The sequence below is a fragment of the Zosterops lateralis genome, assembly GCF_965231275.1.
Source record: "Zosterops lateralis genome assembly, chromosome: 6".
NCBI classification, from domain to species: domain Eukaryota; kingdom Metazoa; phylum Chordata; class Aves; order Passeriformes; family Zosteropidae; genus Zosterops; species Zosterops lateralis.
Window position 1 is genome coordinate 31,136,157 of NC_139761.1, and position 19,534 is coordinate 31,155,690.

The following is a 19,534-nucleotide window of genomic DNA, read 5'->3' on the forward strand; positions in this document are numbered from 1 at the left end:
TCAGTTATGGTATGTTCTTTTCATTGATGAGGAATGAGATAAAACATTGATCCAAAGATGGCTGGAGTTAAAATAAACACCATAAAAAAGCCCCAAACACAAAAATGGATGTTCAAATGCCAACCATATCAGTTTTCCAACACTTCAGAGAAACATTTTTCTGCCACATTGCCTGTGCCTTGCACAAAGGTCTTTCTCTTCCTTACAGCAACCATCAAAAACTGCAGAGTGGGGAAAAGGCAGGGGAGCCTGTATGACTATATCAGCCAGAAGTTTCTGAGTTGCTTTTGACCTGAAATTGCCTGTTGCTGAGTAATGTGAATGGCATTATTTTTTGGATTAATTTTCTCAGGGTAATAAGACAGAGTGAAATGAAACATTTTTCAAAGAGTTCTGCCCATCAAGGAGAGAAAGTCCTGGGCATCTTATTTTCTGGCTTGTGACTATTATTTTAATTAGTGCAAAATCAGAATACCATTAATTTGGGGGGTAGAAGGGCAGTGTGCATTGGGTTCCGTGTCCAGAGGACAGTTGTCCATAAATTATTAGCTGTGGGTGCAGAGCATTTAGTTTCAGTTTTCAGTGTTCTACACTTGTCCTTGTGACCCCAGGAAAGATATTGTTCCCTTATTGTACCTATGTTTTCCTTTGTAAATCATAAATATGTTCTTACTGAGAAAAAGACTATGCCTATGGTAGTCTGTGAGGGAATGTATTGAGTTAAATAGAGATTGCACAAAGTTTGGGTAATTCTTCTCAGGGGTTGAATGTAGGGGTAAGCTGTGATTGCAATCTTATCGCAATATTCAAGATCACACAGTGAATGTCTGGCTAGAGCCTCCTCACTGCTTTATTCTGTTTCCTTGTGTCCTTTTCGTTTAACTCCCTTCACTTAATTAAATTTTATTCTAGTGTTGGTCTATATTTTCCCTTCATTAGATGCTCACATTGAAGTAATAAATTCTAATTTTCATTATTTACAAATTTCTTCATTATTGAACTAGAATTTAAAGTTATTTTATGTTTTACTTTAACATAACTGTGTCTTATGGATTCTGAAATAAATATGTACCGTGTTCTATAAATATTCAGGTGTAGTTTTGAAAAGGTACAGATAAAGCCCTTGAAGTCCTTAGGATATAGGTATAAATACCATGTAAAGGGATAGCACAAATAACTATACATGGTTGGTTCAGATCATGAAGTCATCTTGGAAATCAGATTTGCAGCTGCTTATGCAGAGAATCATGAAATGAAAATTATTGTAAGCAAGCTGAAAATACCTGCTGTCAAAATCATCTTGTCCTGTGATCATCAGGATTACATCCTTCTGCTGCACAATCAGTACGTTCAGAATTGCTGAATTTGATACATTTCAATTCAAAATTGGCTGTCCTGATCTGTGAAAATGGAAGCTCAAGCTCTGCTTTTATTAACACTTCACCATTATTGTTGTTCCGCCCAGACAGTATCTGGAGGGAAAAAAAATCAACACCTAGTGATGCATATAATGCTTCCTGCAATACCTTAACTGTAGGGGGTTTTGCCTCCAGGGTAGAGAGAAAAGGGAGAGAATTGCTTGCTGTGAGCTGGAAAAGCAGCGCAGTTGGCTCTGGCAGTGAGGGGGTTGACTGACAGTCTGCAGTGCAGTGGAGTTAGCTGAGCTCCCTATATGGCTGTGGATTAGCTATATGCTAATACTGATAGGAGAGGAGCAGTACAGAGCGCAGTGAGCCGACGGTGGAGGCGATCAGCCTCAGCAGAGCTGACTCCTCAAGAGCCATGGCTGAAGGGGGTGAAGGAGGGGAAGATGAAATACAGTTCCTACGAACTGTAAGTATCTGCTTTTTATAGGTCATATAGTACATGATTTTGTGCCTCGTGTCTATTTCTCTTCTGTTGTATTAAAAATAAAATGTTATTTCTGTGCTAGGCTTTGCCAAATGGCAGAATTTATTTAGTCAGTGGATAAAATAAAGCAAGAATAAGAGCTTTAATAGCATCATGCAGTCTCGGTGTATTCTTCCCTGAATCTGCTCAATAGCCAGTTTGGTATAAGGAGACCTATTTCCGCTGTAATCCCCTGTGTTTGAAGCGTCCTCGTCAACTTTGTACTTGGGTTTCTAAATGTAGCATGCCAAATATGTGACCTCTGAAACTTCTGTCTGGGTTAGATTTCACTGACATTAACAGAAGCTTTGCAAATAGGAGTGCCTTAAAATGATGAATAAACCAAGCAAGCCCCTGATGACCTCTTCTGATAAACATGCACACAGAAGCACACTTGTGTGTAGAGAATACCAACAGATGTTGAAGTCAGGGCTCTGCAAATGTTTGGGTTCTTTTCTCTACTTAATAGAAGCTTATCTTTAAAGGACATAAGCATTTCTTTGAGAAGGGGTGTTAATTAGTGAAATATCCTCCACTTGGTGTAATTTTCTATAAAGAGCCCTCACAACATTCTTCCCTAAAGCTTTACACAAATCTGGTATGACAACTAATTTGGACTTTTAAGCAAGTAGTGTACATGCATTAATTTTTGGGAAGAGGATAACAGCATCTTTGTCATGTCTCATCGTGTCTCCTTATTTTTACCTTGCATGACTAAGAGTGTTGTTGTGTAACTAGGATGGAAAAACTGCTATTAAATGTATGTGCTCCCTCCTCTTTCCATGCTATCTTTACTTTGCATTTATCACAAATAATGTTCCAGAAAAAGGCTCCTCTAGAGTTCATTCAACTTTAAAAGGATAAGTCACAAAAATAAAACATGCTAAGTTCCCAAAGCAAGAAATTCCAAGATTGATTTGTGAAAGGCTTGGGCAAGTTATTTATGGGAAATAAAGGTTGGAGTGAGGTGATTGCTGCTGCTGTAAGTTGTTTAGGTGCAATGAAGTGTCATTAGCACTTCTAAGCCTCAGAGAATTTCATGGTGGAGGGCGGGGATGGATAATGACAATGAAAAATCTTTTCCAACATTCCTCCCCTCCACTACACTTTTTAGAGATACATATTTTAGCAGATTACTCCAGCCTTTAATCCAAGACCAGAGCTTTAAATGTATATCCTTCATCCTTCCACTTTCTAGGATATTGCCTTGACTGAACAACCATCCTCAGTGATGGAGTGAGAAGCTGTGCCCTTTCATAGGTGGCCTGTGTGTGCTACATGAGATGGCAATTTCTGCTGCTGTGATACATTCTGATGCTAGAGTAACCCTACTGCCCTTCTTTCCAATGGTTAAAATAAAGTGCTAAATAGAGATGTGGGCCAAAAATGGAAATAGCAAAAGGAAGACTATGCAGAAATGTTCCTTCTATGTACTGCAAGGAAATCTACAGGGGAGAGAATGGACTAGATTTCTCCCTTGGAAGTTCTAGCTACTTCTTGCTCTAAGCAATCATATCAGTTACTGCTGTCTTCTCTCTATTATAAAAACTCCTTCACCTTCGTGGGGAAGGGATGAGTTGTTGTTAATATACTGAGAAATAAAACATTAGAGACTGAGTGCTCCAGTGAGATACACCTTCAGTACTGATTTTTTACAGCTTTTATTGCTGCCTAAACAGTGTTCATGCTTACAAACATTAAGTACGGTAGTCCTTAAGAACTCTTCCAGTGAAATTGTTAATCAATTAGAATCTACTCCAAATCAAAATATTTTCTGGGAATTTGGATTGCTACTGAATGTTTCCAAGGCTTATGCAGCTGAATGTTTCTTTGAAAATGCTGATATCCATATTTTAATTTTGATTCTTTAGAGAAATAAGATGTTTTAGGATCCTGGGGATAGCTCTTTCTTGTTTAGGTATAAAATAAGATTAGATGCCTTTTGATTCATAGATATCATACAGCACTTTTCGAAAGAGCAAGAGAATCAACTCTTAAAAATCTGCTTAAATTATTGTTTGCCATCTTAAAGACAAATGTTTTTTTTTGTAGGTTATGACTTTTTCATCTTCCAGATCTAAGTTGTTGCTTAGTTTTGTGCCTCACTTCCATGTTCTCTCCTCATATAAAAGGTCAAGAAGCTTGCTAATGCATGATGGTGAAATCTGTATTTGTTTCTATGGAGCAGCAACTTGTGGGCACATTTGTAAGATTTGATGGAAGGCTTCTTACTGTCACTTTCTGTTCCAAAACATTCCTTATTAGTTTGATTAGTTTGGCAGCAATGGGAATGAGGAACACCTAAAGAACAAATTCCAGAGAGGATGACAACATTATCATTGTTCTAGTACTAGTATGTTTTCAGTACTCTTTCCAAATATGTCCCAATGCTTGTGTAAAGCCTTTACATGCAATGACAGCATTTAGGCATTATTTATACAGTGTGATTTCTGTTCTGAATTCTTCCCTGACTTTTAAGTTCAGTATGAATATAAATAAACATATTTTTTTCTTACACTGCTACCCTTTTGTTGTGCTTTGTTATGAAATCTTCGGTGTTTTCTTTCTTGTAATAATGCTTGGAATTGTTTATCTATTTTTCTAGTTGGTGGCTTCCTTCTAGTCTTGACTCCAGATATTCAGTGTGTCATGTATGGAAGGAGAAGCAAATCACTTGTTGCTTGTGTGTAAAATGTAATACTGATGTATTTTAGTTTCTCATTTGTTTAGATGATTTTCCCATATTGTTTGTTACCCCCTCCTAATGTGTGAATACATGAGAAATCAATGTAGCTGACATTGTGCAGCATTAGGTGAGAATACATATGGTAACCCTAGCTGTTTTGAGATAACATACTGAGGGGATATGGAAAGAACCTTGTTCCCCTTAATGTGAATGAGTGTAAAGCATTCTAATTTGAACCATTCCTAGCTACTGGGAATTTACTGCTATGATAAATTGAAGAAGTCCTCTCCTCTCTGGAAATTATTCACAAGTTCCTTCTGCTGCTGAATTAGTCAAATACGATGTGATCTCTGTCTTGGAGCAAAGAGCTTTTACCTTTTTCCATGAGAAATACCTAAAGAGTAACTTTCTAACAGTAACCAAGAACATGGTTTAGGAGGAGAGGAAGTCCCACCCCCACTCAAAGCACTTTAAATATAATGAAGGATATTAAAGTTGTTTGCCATATTTGAGTCGAAATTATGATGGTAACACTAGTTAATAGGTTTATTGCTTTGTTATTTTTCCTGAAATTCACACTATTCACACTATTAGTGGAAAGGAAAGAGTTTCTCCTTATTTTAATGGAAATACCTTTTTTTTTTTTTTTTTTTTTTTTTTTTTTTGAGATGATTCATTAGTCAACAAAGTTCTGCCTCATTTTCTGTAAATCCAAATAGTGTTTGCACTGGTATGTCTGGGCATAAGTGCATGCTTTTGTGCATGTGTCTGTGTGACTCTTTTCCCAGCTGGTCCTTCAATCCTGTGAGTGACAAAGGTCTTACCAATTGATTTTTCTTTAACTTGTGCTCTTTTAACAGTGTCTCTCAAAGACTTAAAATTAAGTGTTCTGATAAACCTCTCCAAACACTATCTAAAAATTTACACATAAGAATGGGAAAGTGTTTTCTCTCATAGACTGAGTGTAGTTATCTGTTATACTTAAATAGCAAAATACTGTTGTTACAAAGACACAGAAAATAATATTCGGATTTTTTTTCAAGATCTAGTCCATGTATGTAAATTTACTCAATGAGTTTACAGAAATTTTTAGGATCATTTGTGTATTGAGTTGCTGCTCAGAATCAAGACAATTGAGCAGTTCATACACATATTTATTTGTGGATACACATTCCTATCTATACTTCTTGAAAATTAAGTCTACTGTTCAGATGTTGCAACTGAGATGGGAAGTAATCTCAGTTTTACACTATGAGCTGTCAGGTATAGTGTGAACTAGATCTTTCTTTTTTCCCCCAATCATTTACACTGTTGCCAAATATAAATATATAAAGTGATTTTATCATGCTTCTTAAATACTATTTTAGGAGTCGTACTAAATAATTTCAGTTTATCAGGGATTAGTGTGGTATAAAACAAGGTTTCTTTAGATGCTTCTAATACATGTTATTTCGTCAAATCTATCTTACAAGTGGTGTATCTCTAGTGACATAACAAAGAGCATATGAAGTGGAGATATGAAAATAATTTTTTCATAATAGTCCAACTTCATATCTAATAGTTGTGCTACTAATGCATGCTGATATTCTGTAGCACAGATCTCTGTGGTTTGATTCAGGGAAATACAGATATCACCTATAAAATACCCACCAGACCAATACTTGTAAACAAATATATTGGAAAAATGTCCAAATAACAAACAATGGAAGATATTTCTGGGGAGAAGTTTTTAGCAGTACTTAATTAAAAACTGAGAAGATGTGAAAACTGATCTCAATGAGTAGTACATAAATTTATAGAAGAGTATGCAAAGGATAAGAAATGCCTGGAGATCAAATCAATGGAATCTTCCTGATGTCCTTTTTAAGGGAGCTGGCGCAAATTCTGTGTGCTTTTTGAACAGCTGTGTGTATTCCACTGAATTGTTTTCAAATTAATTAGAACATTTTGTCTATTGTCAGTGAAATGTGCTGCAATTCATGACACAGCAGTTCATTAGTCAGTCAATTCCTTTCCAGAGAGGGGTAAAAATAAAGAATAATGTTGTATAAAACTTGAATTGCTTCTGAGAGCTGATGTGTGTTAGGAGTTCAATTGTTATCGAGTTAAATATTTCTGTACCTGTTTATCTGTTTATCTCTGTGCATTAGGTCTCCCTCTTCTGATCCTATTGCTGCAGTTGTACAGTTGTGTAGCAGTTCATACTTAAAAGACTTTTAAGTAGTACAACAAAAATTATGTGACAAATAAAATAAAAACTACAGCATGTTTCTTCATCTCTTTAAAAAGACTCTTTCAAAGAGACTTGTTTTTTGCTTCTTAAACTTCAGCCTATCACCAGTACAACTATTCACAATTGCTTTTATTTTCCTTAATTTTCTACCATGGAAATCATACTCAATGTTGTAAATTTATCCTGAGTTGTGTTTCTGAGAACTTGTAATATCCTTCTTTGTAAATAATATTGCTCAGTTTATTTTCACTCATTCAACTGCCACTTTTACTTCCTGCATGTGTTCTCAACTTTATGAATATTTTTGCGCAGTTTGACACTATAGACAAAATTAGTCATGGTCATTCTTTGCTTAGGACTATTTTCCTGTTGAAAGTAAGATCATATTAAAGACAGATTTAGAATATGACAAAATTTCCAGTGCATCATGTGCTGTGATATGCTGTATTTATTTTTAAAAAAATAAAGAATAAATCTTGTGCAATAAGTCGCAATCTCTTTTCAAGGCAGAATTTTAAGCAAATGGTACACCATAAAATAAAAACAGTGGTTGTTGCTTCATACTGTAGTGTGTATCTTTTTTTTAACCTCCAAACATATTGGAGTAGTTGCCTGATATCTATGTCAGTCTTTCAATTAATTTGTAATAATTTCTCTTTTGGAGTGAAATGACATGAAATAGTTGACATGAAATAGATCTTTGCACCATGTTTAGATGGAAAGGGAAGCATTTCAATAATTTGGTATCTTTAACGAAAGGCGTTTGAAGTTTATAAAAACCCAACTGTAATAAATAATCTGGGAAAAATGCATTTTCTGGATGATGGTGTATTGGAAAACTTCATCAGGTAAAGGGGAGCAGAAAGAGGAAAAGAAAAGTAGAGCTTTTGCAGATAAAACAGTGAACAATGAAGACTTGAATCATGATTAATCAGAGGTGAAAGTGGATTCTTTTTATCAAATTGAAGGTAGTTGAGGTAGGAATACACTTCCAAAAGTGTATTGATACTTTGGACTGACATTGCTCTTGGGATTGTACATTGTATGGTCGGTTTCCTTGAGACATTTCTTATCTTTTATTTAGCATGGATCGATGGAGTATGTAGTAATCTTATTTTTTCCTACAAGGGTGTAGATCAATAAAGTACAGAGATGCATTGTAAAACAACATATAATCATAGTACATGTATGCATGATAGATATATGGATATTTATGGATATATATTGTATGACATCAATGAGATATATGTAATTATATCTAACAAGTTGCACTATAACAACCTGCTTCATATTAGACCGGTCTACATCAGTTGAAATCAAAGCAACAGTATACTATATGAACTCAGCATCATGCTTTTCTACTGCCTTCTACAGCATAAATTTTAAAAATGCTATTTCAAAAAGAAATTAGTGCATACACTACAGTGTTACAAATCTAGTGTATTGTTAGAAAATACTTGTGAGATTGAACATATTCATGATTGATTTAATTTCTAGGCTAGATCTAACTAACTCCTCGTTAGTTTCTTTTACTTTCAATTTTTTTTTTTTTTTTTTTTTTTTTTTTTTTTTTTTTTTTTTTTTTTTTTTTTTTTTTTTTTTCCTCTGCAGTTACATTTCTGGGGGTATTTCATGTTGATCCAATTCTTCAGAAATAACATCAAATTTGTTACAGTCAAGGAAAACTCTTCAATCTTGCCTTAGAATGTTAGTGAGTGAAAAGCCTTTTGATAAGGTTTGTGACCATGCAATAATCCTAAATTAACACCCAAGCATGTATTTTCCTTTTTCCTCCTAGCCACACTGGTGGTTGTTGTAGGGATTTGTATTCTGCTCATGCTCTGCTTTTTGGTGTCCAAATGGGAATTAATATCTTCAGGAATAAATAGCGAATTTGTTAGTGATGTTATGCGTTTTTATAGAATGCATTAAGTAGGTTTTCTGATCTCTAGTCCCATGCCATACTAACTGGGTATGATTCATATTGAAATCCAGCAGTGAATATTGCCTCTTCTCAGTTCCCATGGCAGTGCTGTGACCACACAGCCAAATGCTGCCAGGTGCATTAGCTACACATTCCAAAAATTAAAACAGAGTTGCAGGCATGGAACACACAGTTATTTCGAAGATACTGAATTCAATAAGAGGACACTAGCTAAAAGTTCTGTCTCTTGACCTCATACACAAAATGCACATTTTCCCAAATGACACATAAAACCAGTGCAGCTATGTAGTAAGCACAGATGTCTATACACACTAAAATTAACATCTCAATTAAAAAAAGCCCCAATTGGTAACATAAATACACTTTTAAAGATTCAGAAAGAAAACATGAGGTATTAGTGTATGCCTCAATGAGTACTTTCATTTATTTTCTCAATATAGAGGTTTTAAATTTATATTCTTTATAGTCTTTAATGTCATGAAAACATCACCAGACCGTTCCTTCTGTCTATAACTTAGTAGGACATAGTGGTTTTGGTGCTGGAAGATCTAAAATTGTGTACCAGATCTTACTTTAAGAGAATGTATGTTCTAATTTCAGAAGATATTTTCCACTAAATACTTGATGTGCTTGGGTCACTTTTGGAAACATGTTTTCTGAAAATTACAGTGATGTTCTGAAGTGCAAATGGCAAATATGTGACACTTCGGGGTGCATCTAAAGTAGTTCAGGATTGGGATATGTATTGGAATTACAAAAGCTGGTAGGGAAATTGAAATCTGCTCAATCCGCTTTTGGTGGTGTCTCGGTATGAGGCACACAGAGCTGTTGATTGTCAGTCATTGCCTGCTGTCAGTCAGCTCTCAGTCTCCACAGATGGGGTGCAGCTGTAAATAGGACCTGATGACCAGTCTGTAATCGCCCTTTTCCAGTTCTCTCTTCTGGCACATCACATCCATGGGGAGGAGTGTCAGCTACCGTCAGCAGAAGTAACAGTAGAGACATCAGCAACATAAGGTGAAAGATTCAGTAGTAACATCAAGTTTGTTCCTTCTACTGGGCTTTTATCCAAATAAGCAAGTGCTAGTTCCTCAGTGAGCTGAGTAGTCAGCACACGCCTGAGCTGTTTTTAGTCCACAGCAAACATCTCTGCCAGTCTTGAGTATTTCAGCTACTTCAGCACTCAACCATGTTCTCTAATTTCTTGTGCCAGAAAACCAACTTCCCTTGACACAATTGAAACAATTTGAAATCTCTTCAATAATAAAGTAATACAGAAGAATTGCAACTTAAATAAAATCTTTTAAAATTATTTGTATGAAAAACAGAATTTCAACTTGCAAATTGAAGCACCTTTTTAACAGAAGATGTGGAATTAGTTTACAGCACTGGAAGTTTAACATGCTTTCAATCTACATCAGCAGTACCACTTACAAATGGGAACACAAGGATCATCAGGCTTAGAATATATACTAGTGCTAATGTCACAGATGATTCACTAGAATGCTCAAGGCCAAGTGACTCCCATTTCCTAGGACTCCATCTGATGCTCATTGAATTCACTGCCTCATCTTTTCTGTATATCGAAAATTCTCAGAAGACCTACATAACTGATACATATTAAAGATACTTAATGTCAGTAGTTTGTAAAATTTGGAAGCTGGTGAAGAATGTATAGAAATATTGATACAGTTAGTTAACATTTTGACTAAAAAAAATTAACCCTTACCTGTCAATGTTAATCTCCAAGTTACCCAGCCTGTCTTCTCAAGAGCATATCCATTTATTTTGCACTTTTCAAGAGATCAAAATCAACAGACATTACAATTTCTTTATGGCCAAAGCTGGGAAAAGTAGAGTTTAGAATCTGGAAGAGCTCAGTCTGATCGTGTACATTATGCTTGCATTTGCAGCTACAAGGTAACCCTTTTGTGAAGAACGTTCACAGAACAAAAGATTGTTTGCTGCATTCATATTGACCATTACAGGACTAAATGATAATAGGGATTTATAAGATCTGATTTTCTGATTTGTCTGTGGAAAGTTAATGTTGATTGTGTGCCAACCTTCATAAAAATCTTTGCATTTTTCTTTTATTTTATGAACTACTTTGATATACTAAAATTAATAAAGAGTGAGGTTCATTTTAAATGTATGGGAAAATATAAACATTTCAAATTTGCTGGCACTAAACGTTTTTCTTAGAGTTATGAGCTGTTCCTTACTTGCTTTCCTAGTAAAGTTTTGCAGATCTGTTGGAAATCTTTGTTTATTTTATTTGCTTTGTTACAATGTCTGGAAATAGTTGCAGGTAATCTGGTTTAGGTGAAGTTACAAGCAGCTGAGGGTGACTAATACTTGATGGCTGAATCATCCATGTGTCTGGGATGGTAGATTTTTCTAAAAAAATTTTTTTGTTGTTTATTTTAATTTTTTTTGAAACAATATAACCAAAAATTTCTAGCTCAAACCTTTCAAAAATGTCAAGAACTTTCTTTGTGTACTGTACTGGATCCTAGATAACTGTCTTAGGCAATGTCAAACTGGCCCCATCTTCAATGTAACTCTGTTGTGTGAGTGAGTAAAAGAGCTTAGTGCTTGAATACCAACTAGTACCTCAATAATAACTCTTCAAACAGCTCTTGATTATAAAGGATAGCTATTCTCACTGGATCACTAATTGTTGATTATTATTTCAGAAGTTTCAATTAAGCCTTGTTAAATGTATCAATTTTAGTAAGCTTTCTGCTGTTACAACTCTTTAAAGTAATTCTGTCAATCAACACCTCTTCCTTCAGTCACTGTGAATGCTGGTTATCCATATTTGCTTTAGGTATTTGGTTTTATTCAAGATTTATTTACTGTGTTTATTGTAGTTTTGCTCAAGATATCCCTAAATTTTAAAAATTTTCTTCCACGAAATGGAATGAAGTAAAATCTTGGATCTTTTACAGGTCCAAAAAAATTTCCACCTATACAATTGAGTGACATTGCACCTCATATTGCAATATGAGGTAATATAAGTGTTATATTTGATTTTGTATATAATTAGACTCATAATATTTTCTTCTCATGTTTCTCTTAATAAAGGTGTTGATATATCTTTTTGTAAAATACTGATATTGATGTATTTCTTGCATAGTTTAAAGCTTTTTTTTAGTATTTTGATTTCTGTAAAGATGGGTAAAAGTTGCTTTGTGCATACATAGTAAAAACAACTATAATAGAATTTACAAAAAAACCCGCTTCAATAATAGTATATTAATATAAATTTTTGCTTTATAAGAGAAGGAAAAATGAACAACTCTTTTAACACTTTTTGAAGACTAATGGTTTTTAATAGTGATTTTAAGCTGCCCTGCAAAGACAAGTTTACTAGACAAAGTTTCACAGAAAGGAATACAACAGTGTTATTTGATAGTACATGGGATTATCTCCTTCACCATTGATGTGAACATTTTCTCATTGTTGCTTCAGTTTCATGTGTGAAACAGTAAAAGTTTAGTATATCAAAGCTGGCCTGGAGAAGAATCACTATACTTTACTCACACAAATCAGCCTGAGATTCAGAATTCTTTCATTTACACATTTTGCACATTTACACACCCCGTTTATGCACAAAATGAACGATGCTCTGCAGTATGGTTGTACGATTGTGGAAGTTGAGAGAAGTTAAGAGCTACTAAATCAATTAGCCCTTAATAAATGGTGAGGTCCAAAAGAATGTGCTACAGTATATATCATATGTTGCAAATATTGTTTAAACACCCAGATTGTTCTTCCAGTAGGGAAGACATACTAATTGCTAAGTTAGAAAGCAAAGAGTTTTCTCAAAGAGGAAAAAAAGGATATCACCTGCATTTAAAAGATATTTATATGAATATAGGATGTTATATTGATATTATATTGATAATGTTAAAAAAATCTTTATTAAGGAAGAGAACTTTATAAGAAGGGAAAATGTTTTTCTTACTAAGGCTTTTGTTCATTTTTTGATTTGAAAAGCCACATTTTGATTACTCATTGTGAATGGCCTAGCTAGCCCAACTGCAGATAAGTTACAGAAGCTGTTGTTAATGACCTTTTACTGTTAAGCAGAGTATAGTTACTGTTTCTTGTCATAGTTGATATTTGCTTGTCACAAGAAATAAGCTGTAATGGTGTATCCACAGGTGCCTTGATATGGAAAAACACCAAGTTTCAGAGAAACTGAACAAGGAAGTACAGACTTTCTGTGATTTATTTGAAATTCAGGAAGCTTAGTGCTATCTGAAAGATTCTAGATTCATTCAGAGAATATAAATTGAATATCAAGACAGAGATTTATTTTTGTTAGAAAGATACATTTTTTTTCTACCAGGGATCTTCTCAAGCCAGCTTCTCTCAAGGTTGACCTTAGGCTTAAATAACATCACTGACGAAATAAGGGCCTGTTTATAAAGCTTAACTTGCCAATTAGAGTGGTAATATGACCTTTCTTAGCTTTGCCAATATGAAGACTGTTCAGAATCATAAATCACAACATTCTAAGGGGTGATATGTGTTCACCACAACATAGAAAATGGAGGGGGAGGAGAAATCTGCAAGGAAAAATAAGATGAAGAAGGATGATACTCTGCTACAGATAGTCCACAACATCTGTAGAATATTTCTAGTGCTATTTATAAAATTAATCACATTATTACATAGTTCTATTATGTGTTCATGCAATTTAACTGTATCCTGATTACTTTACTACTTTTATCTTTTCACATCTGTGTCTTTTTTCTTTATTTTTCTAAAACAAGCTGGACAGAGAGCCAATGATAACATGGAAGTTGATGGAAGGTTATCCTGACCTCAGGCTACTTCCGGGCAACATCAGTTAACAATACCCAGTTTCTTTATTTCTGTGCATCCCATAAATCTCCAGTACAACTGCTGTAGAGAAACACCCTATCAGCTAGCTGTGTAATGCAGCTATATCAGAACACCAGAGCTAGATACCAGCTTCTCTGTACTCCGTTTTCTCTTTCTGTCATTTCATAAGCAGGTGTTTTCACAGCAACAGTAACAACTGCTTGCAGTTGTTATAATAAAAGTCACAGAGCTATTCCTCTTAAATGCAGCTGTGGAGGGCAGATGCAATGACATAGTAATTATTTTCTGGATACTAGGAATAGGACATTAGGAAGAAGTTCTTCACAGGAAGGGTGTTTGGACATAGGAATGGGCTGCCCGGGGAGGTGGTAGAGTCACCATCCCTTGAGGTGTTTAAGGAAAGACTGCATGTGGCACTTGGTGCTGGGGTCTACTTGACAAGGTGGTATTTGGTCATAGGCTGGACTCGATGATCTCAACCTAGTTAATTCTGTGATCCTGTAATGTTGTATATACATGGCAAAAGTAGTGAGCTTTTAGCAGTGCTAACGTAGCTCTCATCTGACCATGTCACCGTACAAGTGCAGGTTTCTTTGATTGAGATGGCATCCCAAAAATAACTTACATCTCATTTTGTTCAAGCAGAGATTTACATAGTCAGGATTCTTGGTACACATGACAACTGTTTGGGTTTTTTAAGGTTGGTGGTTTGATTATAGGATAATTTTACATTGATCAGTAGGAATTTGAGGGGGGAGTGAAGATATGCAAGGTGAAGAGTTACAATATTTGCAGAAATGTTGTCTTAGACAATGTTGGGCAATGTGCTTCTGTCCTAAAATAGAGGTCTGAAGCAACAGCAGCACCTGCTTCTTCCCAAGTATTTCTTCTCCTGTTACAATATTCTTTATGCATATTCACTCTGGTTACTTTCTGTATTATACATACATATTTTGCATGGCTCTTGTCACTATTATCTGTGCTTGAATCATTGGCTGCAGGTCTTGTCTTCAGCTATTTACAAATTAGTGCAATGTTCATATGTAGAACTTGATAAAATGTTATAGCTATGTGTTGATAAAATGTTACAGCTATAGTCATTGGTAGTTATATGTGGTGAGAATGTACTGTTGCTAAACAGTAATTGGAAGGTAAATGTTCTAAATGTGAGCACCTGTAGATGCAGAAAGGGAGATCTACTACATCTGTGGTTCAATTAAAAAAACCCCAATTAGATATTAAATTTCTATGCCTTTTATATTAGGATTTTACTCTTCATTAAAGAAGTAGAACAACCTCTCCTTATATTGCAATGAGAAGTAGTAATTTCAGTCATCTAATAATGGCCAAATTTGAAAGAATTATCTTAAACCATCTCAAGTGAACCATGATTAAACCCCATGTTTTAGCCTAATTAATGTGCTTTGAAGGACTCCCTTAATGTTTGCAGCTGTTATTGAAACTGTGGTTTTAACCTAAATAAGTAAAACAGTACCTGTGATATAAGACAAACATATAAACTGTGTGGGCAAGAAACTCTTTGTTTTGCATTTTTTTTTTGAAAATTTGACTAGTTTTGATTTTTATTCTGTTGCACCCAGATAAAGGCTAGGATCTACTTGTGTACAAATGCAGGAAAAAAGTGCATTCTCTGACACAAATTGGATGTGTGGATGGACAGGCTGCAGATGAGTGCACAAGGAATGGTCAGTATGAACAGGAGTCATAACACATTTTAAATACTACACTGCAAAATGAAGGTGTTAAATAAAAGTTAAATGAAACAGGAACCATAGAATTATCAAGGTTGGAAAAGACCCTTAAGACTGAGTATATTAAGCTAGAAGAGCTGTGTTCATCACTAAACCATGTTCTATCTGTGAACTTTTAAAATACATCCAGGTATGGTATAACAACCACTTCTACAGGTGGCATGTTTCAATGCTTGACAAACATTTCAGTGAAGAAATTCTTCCTAATATTCAATCTAAACCTGATTTGTGCATCTTGAGGCAATTTCTTCTTGCCCTATTGCTTGCTGCTTGGAGGAAAAGACTAATTCCCACCCCCAGCCTCTTTCAAGGAGCTGCAGAGGGTAATAATCTTTCCACTGAAACTCCTTTTCTCCAAGCTAAACAACCCCAGCTTCCTCAGCCATACCTCTAGTCCTTTCACCACCTTTTTGTCCTTCTTTGGGCATGCTCCAGTACCTCAGTTTCTTCCTTGTAGGGAGATGCTCAAAAGTGAACACAGTATTCAAAATGTAGCCTCACCAGCGCCAAGTGCAGAGGGATGGTTCTTCTGGCTGCACTACTTCTGGTACAAGTCAGGATGCCATTGACTGCCTTGGCTCTCTGAGCACACTGTTGGATCATGTTCAGACAGCTGTTGACCAACTCCCTCAGGTCCTTTTCCACAGGCAGCTTTCCAGCCACTCTTCCCCAAGCAGTTTGTTAACAGATTATGTGTTACCACTGAATGACTTAGTTCTTCTAACAGTACTCACCAAGCTTAACATTTTATAAGGCACAGAACTTTATCAGAAATGTGCCCCCTGAGACAGAATCAGCCAGAGAAAGAGTTCTTAGTGCTGAAGGAAAAAATTAGGAATTTTTAGGTTTTTAGTTTTTAGGTTTTTTTAGACACTATAATTGTCTATAAGCCAAAACTAAACTAGGCTATACAGTCAGCTGGATTTCTGTTCAATGGGAGAACTATCCTGAAGGAATAGGAATGGCATTCCTACCATTGAATTTATGAAGAATAAAGTATGATAGCCCTAATGTTAATTGACTTGTGCTCAGGAAGCCCATGGTGAAAGCTTATATTCAAGATAAGACATGCAATCTGTGTGCATTAGAATAAACTAGAGCCAGCTGCTCTACTTCAACAGAAAATGCAATAGTTTATTTTAAAATTTCCTTAAAATCTTGACTATGTTCTTATTACCATGGCTTTAGAGCTGGAAAGTCTTCTTTTCTTGGAGTATGAATTAATCAGGTCTGAGACAAAATACAACTTATTCACAAAAGTCAGTGTTGTGCCCAGCTACTGAGAGGTAACTTTTAGTAGTTATAGTAGTAATCCTCTCAGACATGTGATGCCTTTTACATAATCAAATTCACAAGTAGAAATGCAGTTCCTACAAAGAAGGGGAAAGATTGAAGTCAGCATTCTTTTGGTTTTTTTTACTGTTCAGTTGTTGTTGGGGATTTTTTACATACACAGTTAAACCAAGCCCCTCAGTTCACTTGAAACCATTGTTGATAATAAGGAAGCACATTAATATTGTGAAGTCTTCCATTGCCCAAGAAACTTACCTGCAGTTATCAGCCAAAGATTTCTAAATTAGAAAGGCTATGGCTGAAATAGTCAGTAAAAACCTATAAAAATCCCTCCCTTGAGCTTCCTTACACTTGCAGTTAGAATTTAGGTGACCTAATAAAGCCTGAAAGTGATGCAGTGTCATTTATTTGTCTGCCTGTGTGCTTCCAACAAATGTTTCAAAATGCTGTAATTTTTTTCTGTGGGAGTCTCAGCTCCATGGTAACCATATCCAGTTTAACTCTTTGGGAATCTTGTCACTGCAGAGAAATCTTATTTAATATTAAATTTACTCCAGTCTCCTTATAACTGTCTTCCTTTCCTTCCTAACTTCCCCCAAGTAGAGTTTTGTTAAGTGTGGATGAAACTGATCCTCTGGTGTAGGATGACATGACTTCAGAATAATTCTTCATGTTTTCCTCATGAGCAAGAAGAGAAATACAGGGTTAGGACAAAGTAATACTAAGATGATGAATCAGACTGTAGTCTCTCAATTTGCAGGAACAGTACCATTGCCACATTTGAAGTTCAGGACGTGGGAAACAAAGTATTATGAGTATGGAAATACTCTTGCATGAATTGAGGATGAAATAATTGTGACCTTTAGAAAAGAAACAGTGCTGTGACAGAGATGCTCTATAAGTTACATAGGAGTGCCCGTTCTCTTTCTTAGCATAAGATAAATTTTGAAGAGAAAAGGTGACAATTTCTTATGAATCATATTGAAGTAAAAGTCTCATGTTCAGAAAGAATAAAATACGTTAGAGAATATAGGTTTTCTAATGGGAAATTTACAAGGGTTTTTCAAGGAGTTCTGCACTCCACCCTAGTACAGGAGATATAAAATAACCTCTGTACATTTGAAAATTATGAGGAGGTTTCCAGAACAGTTTTAAGATAATTGACTTAGATTTGTGTGGTTATTTGTGGAGTGTGCAAGGAGGGGGAAGGCTGTTTATGAATACTAACCATTTTCCTCAAAGTAATGCTGTTCATTTTAAATCACAGTAACATATCAGAAGCTATATCACTGATCTAACTGCTTCTGAAATCACTGAACTCAATCAAAACTAATGATTTATATGCTTGTGGATTTCTGTTATTTGCAGTCAGCTGTCTGTGTATAACCAGGGAAAGTTCTGTCTCATGTTGAAGTCTGGTATCTGGTGCATACTGAATGTAGATTTTATTGTTTTTCTTTCAATATATCTGTTTTCTCTTGAGCTGAAATCAAATGTTGGCAGTCTAAGAAGACATTAAATTAATCTCTTATTAGTCCTTCTGGTTACACTTCCATTTGACTTTCATTGTATTATTACTTAGTCATTGTAATGAAGCCATAATGAAATCCTGGCAACTTGCCTGAGACCTTCACATCCTTCTGTATTGAAATAAACTGTATGCTGCTATTCTGATAGGAGTCACAATAGATGGTATATTTTTTTGTTGTATTTCTTATTCAGAAGTAGTTTTTTCTTGTTAGTCAAAGTCATGGCTGTAAAAAACTGGCACAACTTTAAAACTGCACACATTTTATTATAGCTGAAATAGTTTTGCTGTTTGCTTTCATCACCTGTCTTTAATGGTACTAAATGTAGTACTCTGGATACCGCATCTTTAAAATATGTCCCACTTCTGTTTAGTAAGACCCACTACCTGGGTCTTACTAAACACACAAAAAAATATTTCTTTGAATTACTGGTTGTCTTTGCCTCATGTTGCTTAAAAAATACTCAGAGAGCATGAATTGCCCTCCTTGTTGAAACTCTTAAGTTAGGAAAATATAAGATCCAATGCTGCCTAGAACTGTGGCACCAACCACTTGCTAGTGAAGTGAAATTGATTACAAGTCCTACCAGACAAGCTGCACAAACTGATGGTCAGAATAGGAGTCTTCACTCTCTTCTGTTTGTCAGAAACAGCACATTTGAGGGAAGTTGTGGTTGCAGTACCAGGACCAGATATATATATAAATATATATATATATATATATATATATATATATATATATTTGACACTTAAAATGCTAATACAATGTATATTGTAGTCTCTGTGGCCATCACTGACCAAAAAAGTTCAGGTTAATTTCACAGGATCAAGCCATGCTTCTATTTTTTTCAGGATTTTTTTTTTGCTTTGTTAAATTAACTAAAATGTTTCTGTGCTAAATACTCAAAGAAGGCTTTCCTTTCTGAAATGATGATATACATAATTGAATTTGATTTTTTAATTTCCTTTATATTTTTAGTGTAAGCTTTCAGTAAGCAGATCTCATTGGCTAAAAAATGAGCATAATCAGAAACTGCTTCTCTGCCACTGTGATTAATCTTTATCCAGGCTTTTACCTGTGAGAAGTTTATGTCTTAATGTGTGTGAAAACAGGTAACTTCTACTCTTCAGTGGGGCAAAATATCTTCTGTAAATATTTTCAGGCATACAGGGAGGAAATTTGGACCAGCAGTTTTATAATCTCCTTTTTTGCAGTACTGACAAGTTGACTTGTTCTTTGTATCCCCAAATTTGATCTCTCTTACACTGGCATACTAGAATTAATGATAATTAAACATGTGATTTATTGCAGTATTTTTTAAGTTTG

At 35.1% G+C, this 19,534-nt stretch overlaps 1 protein-coding gene across 1 annotated transcript in view; it reads left to right on the plus strand.

Annotated features, from left to right (window-relative positions):
* Positions 1-1,746: 1,746 nt before the first annotated feature.
* Positions 1,747-19,534, plus strand: part of RYR3 (ryanodine receptor 3) — a 190,127-nt gene continuing 172,339 nt past the window's right edge. Inside the window, exon 1 of the mRNA XM_083863077.1 lies at positions 1,747-1,833. Coding sequence (XP_083719203.1) covers positions 1,783-1,833 — 51 coding nt within the window. The 5' untranslated portion in view covers positions 1,747-1,782. The remainder of the gene's footprint in view (positions 1,834-19,534) is intronic.